At 39.0% G+C, this 8,101-nt stretch overlaps 1 protein-coding gene across 1 annotated transcript; it reads left to right on the forward strand.

Moving 5' to 3' along the window:
- Nucleotides 1–1,841: 1,841 nt before the first annotated feature.
- LOC111037583 lies at nt 1,842–4,503 on the forward strand. Its single transcript, XM_022320241.1, has 2 exons — nt 1,842–1,849; nt 1,902–4,503. The coding sequence occupies exons 1-2, from the start codon at nt 1,842–1,844 to the stop codon at nt 4,501–4,503; spliced, it is 2,610 nt and encodes an 869-aa protein (XP_022175933.1).
- Nucleotides 4,504–8,101: the final 3,598 nt, after the last annotated feature.

An 8,101-nucleotide genomic window follows, 5' to 3' on the forward strand; every position in this document is an offset into this window, starting at 1 on the left:
TGCGTGGAACACGATTGCGGACGATCACTATATGTCTGTGTGACAAAAGATATTATTTTGTAACCAACAAATTACATGATTCCGGTCGAAATTTGGGAAACGTTGCCAAGTTGTGCATCGAAGTTTTCCTACAATGATTATAAATTTTATGATCGGCTTATCGTTTGGATATCTAGTATAGACTATAGCACGGTGTAAGATATATACGTAATTACGTAAAATAAATGTACACAATAATAATAAGAATAATAACACAAACACAAATTATGATAAGTGATGATAGATTTATATTATTTATAATAACGTTGGTGTCGAATTTCTATAGTCCACAATATTAAGATTATAAAAATAGGTTAAAAATCAAAGACTTAAGTGTTCTAATTAAGCGCTTACTGTACAAATTCATTAAAAGCACACAACAATAGTACAATTAAATATAGCGGACAAGTGAACAAGTGGTCAATTACGCTCTGTGTTCGCTTCTTGTTTCCTTTGGAAATAATTAACCGTTTTTTACGTTTTTAAGCTCGTTAAGTTTATAAAAAGTGCGCGAATGACTGGTGTCGTTGTTGAGTCAGTCTTCCTAATATTTCTTCACTTAATGTTAGTTTTTTAATTCTGTTATACTACGTGAACGTGATAAGGTAAAACCTAATAAATTCACTTTATCAGTTAATTACGGCTTATCGACTAACGATAAGTAGCGGCGTCCCGCATCTGAATTTTTCTTGATTAGAACACGGCACGTGTCAAGGCCAACACATATAGCTGCTTTTAGCGTCTGGTGTAATTTAATTGGCCTATCTACATTTTCAAAGGCGTCTTATTTTATTTTAATTAATTTTGAATATTTGCTTATTAGTTAAACTTTTAGTCGTTTAACGCAATGGCCCAAAGTAATGATCTACTTTCTACTGAGCTGAATAAGTGGACAAAAAGCATGCTCGTTGACTTCATTATTACTCAATCACTACCTACTGGGGTGAAATTGAGCGAGGAATTGTCAACATTCTTAAAAGGATCTTCTTCTAACCCTACATCGCTATCTTCTGAGAACTCATTAAATGTGGCCACTATTCTTCAATCTGTTGTCGATGAGCTCAAATCTGTAGCACTTAGTAACTCTAAGTTACATGATAAGCTAAACCGTCTCAATACGACTGCTAAGGTTACCACTTCTCCTAATTTAAACACTGGTTCAAACAATCTACCAACTACTTTACTCTCCAAGCTGAATGCGGATACTCATTCTAGACAGCCTGCAATCCAATCGACTACTAATTTATCCTCGTCCATAAAATCAAAATTTATTGTTGGCTCTCATAAAAGTGTATCCTCCAAGTTGTCTTCAGTGCCAGTGCGGAGGCATATTGATATCTTTGTCTCAAGACTTGAGCCGTGTGTAACGACCACTATGCTTGAATCTGAATTGTTCAATAGCTACTCAGATGTGACCATAAATAAATTAGTGACAAAACACCCATCATATTCTTCATTCCATGTGCGCCTGCCTGCGGAGAAGCTTGATGAAGTCCTCGAACCTACATTCTGGCCTGATGGCGTAATGGTCAAACGCTTTTGGGGTCGTCTTACGCCCGAGATGATTCTAAGCGACACTCCAAAAAACTAATTTCTTCATGTACGCCTATCTGTGATCCTCCTGTTGATATACACGCTTATAATTATAATAGTAAGGATTATTGTTTATGTAGTGATTTATGTACTTGTAACCATATTCTCTTAGGTTTTTATCAAAATTGTCGTGGGTTAAGAACCAAACTAAGTAGTTTAAAATGTAATGTCGCTGTTTTTGATTATGTTTTTATCTGTTTCACTGAAACATGGCTATGTGACAGCTTCTATGATAGTGAACTTGGTCTATCCAACTACATCATTTATAGATGTGATAGAAATAGTTTAACAAGTAATTTTTCCAGAGGTGGCGGCGCTCTCATTGCCATTCGTAGTGACATAGTATCTAATTTAATTTACACTCCAGCTACCAATGTTGAACATCTATTTGTTAAATTTAATTATAATAACATCAACTATGTAGTGTGCTCAGTGTACTTTCCTCCTAATTGCCCGCTTTCTGCTTATGAGTCTTTTATTTCCGCTGTACAATCTGTTCTTCCCCTTCATCCAGAATGTGTATTCATTTTTTGTGGTGACTTCAATTTGCCAGATATTATATGGTCCAATGATGATTTTGGTTTACTTTACAATACGGTTACTAATCCCAGAGTTCAATGTATCCCTGATGCATTTGCGTTCTTAAACTTTTTCCAACTAAATGATATTCAAAACTCTTTTGGTGTTGTCTTGGACCTTGTGTTCTCCAATGATAACAGAATCTATATCTCTAAAGCCGTAACTTCAGCAGTACCTTGTGATCTCTACCACCCGGCTCTTGATATTATGATAAAGTTGGATAAACTCTCCCCTTTACTTGATCGTTCCCATAATTATTATGACTTCCGCCGTGCTCCCTATTCAAAAATATGCGAATTCCTAAACTCATTTAATTGGTTTGAGACCATAATATCTCTCGACGTTGACGAAGCGGCTAAGGCAATTTATGACGCTTTGCACTTTTGCATTTTAAACTTTGTTCCGGAAGTGTCTTATATACCTTCGACATTCCCGAAATGGTTTTCAAAAAATCTTAAGCATATTGTTTTAAGCAAGAAGAGGGCACATGCCAAGTTTAAAGCTTCACGCTGTCCCCTTGATTATGCGGAATTTTCCGCACTTCGTGCCTCTTACAAGGCAGAATACAAGAGATGTCATACTGCCTACCTGTCTCGCACTGAGTCAATGCTAAAATCTAACCCCAGGTCGTTTTGGGACTTTGTCCGTGTTAATAAATCTAGCAACGAAATTCCCCACTCAGTACATTTTGAGAATTTACAAAGCTCGGGTACAGAATCTGTCTCTAACTTATTTTCCCATTACTTCAATACAGTCTATGTTCCTCCTTTGTCTAATGACCATTCGTCTCCTTTTTTGTTCCATGACCTACCTAGCACTTGTTCATTCGACATCGATGATGTTGACGCTGGTCTAGACGCACTAAAAAATGTTAAGTCCGTAGGCCCCGACGGCTTGTCAGGTATATTCTTATACAATGTGAAATCTTCATTATGTTTTCCACTGTGGCTACTTTTTAAGCGTTCAATCGATAGCGGAGTTTTTCCCTCTTCTTTCAAGATTAGCTCTGTCACTCCTATTTTTAAATCTGGTGATAAAGCTGATGTCAAAAATTATAGACCTGTCTCTATTTTGAGCCACATATCCAAACTGTTTGAACTTCTAGTATTGAGAAGTATTCAATCGCCAATTAACTCTATTCTAATCGACGAGCAACATGGGTTTAGACCTGGCCGCTCGACCACTACTAATTTACTCGTTTTTAACAATTTTGTTATGAAGGCTGTCGAGAAGCACATCCAAGTTGATGTTATTTTCACAGACTTTACTAAAGCCTTCGATAGAGTCGACCATGGCTGCCTAATCGAGACCCTATACAAAACTGGGTTCGGTGAACCATTGTTGTCTTGGTTCAAATCTTATTTGTCAGACAGAGTCCAGTGGGTAAAAGTGTTCGGATGCAAATCATCCGTCTCAAAGGTCTCTTCTGGAGTTCCTCAAGGAGGACATTTATCTCCAATACTGTTTTCTTTGTATGTAAATGGCATCAAGGAAATTGTCAAAAACTGTGAACTTCTCATGTTTGCCGACGACTTGAAGCTCTTTAGGAAAATTGATAACTTATCTGACTGTTCTACGCTCCAGAATGATCTCAACAACCTGGTCTCCTGGTTTAATAATATTGGTCTTCAGTTTAATGTAAACAAATGTCATTCCATGTCATTTTTAAGACACCGCTCCCCTATCAACTATGCTTACTCCATCAATGGTTCTAGTGTAACATCGGTTTGCAGTAAGAAAGACCTAGGTATTATCTTTAATTCCGATCTCAATTTTCACTCCCACACTGAAATGATATGCTGCAAAGCCTTAAAAACGCTTGGGTTTGTAATGCGCATATCAAAGGAGTTCAATCTATCTTCTTCATTAAAAACTATATACTGCTCATTGGTCCGTTCACTTTTAGAGTATGCATCGGTCCTATGGGACCCTTATACGGTATCTGACTCATGTCAATTAGAACGTGTTCAGAGACGGTTCTTATCTTGCGCAGCTTTTCTCTTAAAAATAAATCATCCTCCCCACGACTATTTCTTAGTTATGCAGGAACTCAGCCTCATTTCACTGGCCGACAGGCGAGTTAACGCTAACATAGAGTTTCTGAATAAACTAGTTGATGGTCGTATAGATGCTCCCTCACTTCTCTCGATAGTCAATTTCAAAGTTCCTTCCCGTACTACTAGATACCATGCTCCTTTCGTTGTTCCTGCGCACACTACCAATTATGGCAGAAACAATCCGTTAGACCGCATGATGCGGCTGGCCAATGAGAGCACCGTTCATCAAAACTGATACATTTATTATTATATATTTTTATATTTGTTATATTATCATTATTATACTTATTATTCTGTAATTATTATCTTATATAAATTTAATTATGTCATTGTATTAATTATTTTAAATTATGTATTATTGTATTATGTTAAACTGTTGAATAGGGCCCAGCCCGTTAACAAATAAATAAACAAATAAACAAATAAATAAGTAAAAAAAAAAAAAAAATTAAAAATCAAAAGACAAGCGTTCATTGCTCAATATAAACATATGAATTTATTTATTTTTTTCTCTCGGTAATGACAGCAAATTGTTTCTAGGCATTACGTTGTTTTGGTGATTTGTAAAATCATTATAGCTTTGAATAGTTAATTTAATTCTATCTAAATCCTTTTTTTTTCACCAATTTTTCTGGACCTTTGTTTTATTGAAAAAATTATCGTCAGAAATTACTTATAACATACTACAATTAACACACTCAGAATTCCCACATTCCTAGATTATCGAAGTATTATTTATACATTTGGCAACATGTGACCGCAATCGTGTCATTTTTGGGGGTCCATTTGTTGAACTATAAAGTTCGCAATCGTGTTATTTTAAAATGGTCTCCCTGATAAGTAACGTCCACAATCGTGTATCACGATCACCGCTTTTTATACCTAGGAATTCGTTAGCCCTAAATCCAACAAGGATCTGAGGCCGACAGTTGTCCTGATAAGTACTATCGTAAAAAACCGAAATACGGCAACGCACCGAGGTAGATCGCGACCGGCCGAGCGTACCACCACGCGTCGATACCCGGACGGCAGGCGGTAAAACCCAACATTTTGTAAATTTGTGAGCTGCTTGGTCGTCGGCGTCTCTCCGACGTCCGTTTGCTGATCACGTACGACAACGAAGCTCCGTGACGACGACAGACTTCGTGTAGCGTCCTGGCTTCCCCCGCGATCTCGGCTGGGGGGGCGTTACGAATCAGGCAATTGCGCCCGAGGGAGCCGGGCCGCTCTCTCTGCGGCATTCGTCAACACGAGTCACTTCACGTCAGGCGCGCGCCAGTCTGCACACCTCGTGCCCACGCACTTACCGCGGTCGGTCGTACGTCGAGACCCTAGCGGTCGCGGTCGCTATAAAAAACCGAGATACCCGGTTGATCCTGCCAGTGGTCATATTATGCTTGTCTTAAAGATTAAGCCATGCATGTCTCAGTGCAATCCGTATTAAGGTGAAACCGTGAAAGGCTCATTAAATCAGTTGTGGTTCTTTAGATCGTACTCAAGTTACTTGGATAACTGTGGTAATACTAGAGCTTATACATGTCGACAGAGTTCCGACCGCCGCAGCGCCCTCGGGCATTGGGCGCGAGAGGAACGCTTTTATTAGATCAAAACCGGCCCGTCACGGAGCGCTTCGTGCGCGTCTCGATCGCGGCCCACGCAAAGACCTGGTGACTCTGAATGACTTCGAGCTGATCGCACGGTCTCTGTGCCTCTGTCTGCCTTATCAACCGTCGACGGTAGGTTCCTTGCCTACCGTGGTGGTAACGGGGAATCAGGGTTCGATTCCAGAGAGGGAGCCAGAGAAACGGCTACCACATCCAAGGAAGGCAGCAGACGCGCAAATTATCCACTCCCGGAACGGGGAGGTAATGACGAAAAATAACGATACTGGACTCATCCAACGCGTTGCGCGGCCGTCGGGGTTCGATGACGGTGGTCGCCTACTCCAATCTCGCTGAGCTGTGCTCTTCACCGAGTGCCGTCGGCGGGCCAACGCGTTTACATTGAACAAATTAGAGTACTTAAAGCAGGCTCAAAGCACGGACCTTAGGGTCCACGATGGGCCGGAATCGTCACCGCGCGGGCTTAAGGGCGCGCTGGCGGCGCATCAACAATGAACGCGGTGATCCCGCGGCAAACGATGTGGGGTCTTGGAATCGTCTGCAGACGACTTAAGTACCGGGCGGGGTGTTGTACTCGGCAGAGCAGTTACTACGTTGCCGGTGCATCCGAATTGCATGCCGTCTCTTGGAGGGGTTTGTCCGAATTGCATGCCATCTCTTAGAGGGGTATATCCGAATAAATAACTTACTTTTCAACTGGAGGATCGGGATTTTGTTACATTACAATAAAACATATAAATATTGTAGGAGGTGACACTGTGAATAAGAATCGTAAAATAAAACTTGTTTTTTTTCATCGACAACAAAATATTTATGCGGATAAAACCGGACAAACGGGACAAACCCCTACAGAAAACGGCATGCAATTCAGACATTTTTTTTTTTGGCATGCAATTCGAATGCAGCCTATAGGCTGCGATCTGTTAAGATTACCCCTTGCCTCGGGGATTCGTCTTGTCAGTTGGACAGGACCCCCAGTGACACCGATGCGTGCACGGCTCGGCCCACCGGTCGAGTTTGAAGCGTCGGGAGCGCACACTGACCGTGCGTCGCGATGGGCGTTTGTCGAGCGGACCGCCGGTCTGTCGACCACGCTGGTGATCGTCTTTCGGGAGTTGGTCGTTCAGACGACCGACGCATTGGAGGCGGTCACCGGCGCGGTCGATCGGCCGGTGGTTCCGTGACGCCTTTTTTTTCAATTCCGATTCGCCACTATACGCGGCGACATGGTTATTTTCAATTTTCTTTGAATAATTGATTTTTTTCAAATTAATATTATTTACATAAAACGTACTTTTTTTCATTCATACACTTAAAATCAGGTGTGTATAACTATACATTTGTAATCAAAAATACATAATATGTAGGTACCTGGTACATGTACCTATTTATTTAATTAATCACTGTTTTTTAATGTTCCAGATTCGGCATTTTGGATATAACGATCTGATTCTCTAGATTTCTTGGAGATTGTCATAAGCGAATTCTACTGTGCTACAATTATTAGTCTAATAAAAAATATGATATTTTTTCAAGAAATTATTTAAAGGAAAATTGAATTAATCTATGACGATGATTTATATCATAGATGCCATAGTATGAATATTGTTTATAACCAATGAATAAGTATATCTGTGGTATTGAAGGTTCATTTAATATTAAATGTATTGGAATTATTTATAAAAATACATAATATACAAGCTATTACAGACAAAAATATTTGTACCAGTAAGAAGGATTAATTTTATAAAAATTATGAGTGATATCATAACTTAGCAGAGCATTCTTTTTTATTAGCATGTCTTATATTCAAAAATAAACATGGTGCACTAATTACTTTAATTTCTAATCAATTTTACATTATCCTGATGGCCCCTTATATTTTGATATTTTGTTTCATGGTAGAATCGTACAGGATAACCATGACCTATGCATTACAAAACCTAATTTTAACTTCGGTAATGACTGTTAATATATTCATGTCTGAATTTAAGTTAACATTTCCTGAAAATTTTGGGAAAGTTACTTACATCAACAACATGACAGTTTGGTTAGAAAATGGCTAAAATATGAATTTATATGAAAAAAATTACTGTAGGTACCTATTACTGTAATCATGTAAGAATTACTTACCTGTATTGGAACTACAAAACTACACCTATATTTTAATACTGATGAATAATATTGTTATTATGTTGATACATTATAATT

The sequence above is a fragment of the Myzus persicae genome, unplaced genomic scaffold (assembly GCF_001856785.1).
Source record: "Myzus persicae strain clone G006 unplaced genomic scaffold, MPER_G0061.0, whole genome shotgun sequence".
NCBI lineage: Eukaryota > Metazoa > Arthropoda > Insecta > Hemiptera > Aphididae > Myzus > Myzus persicae.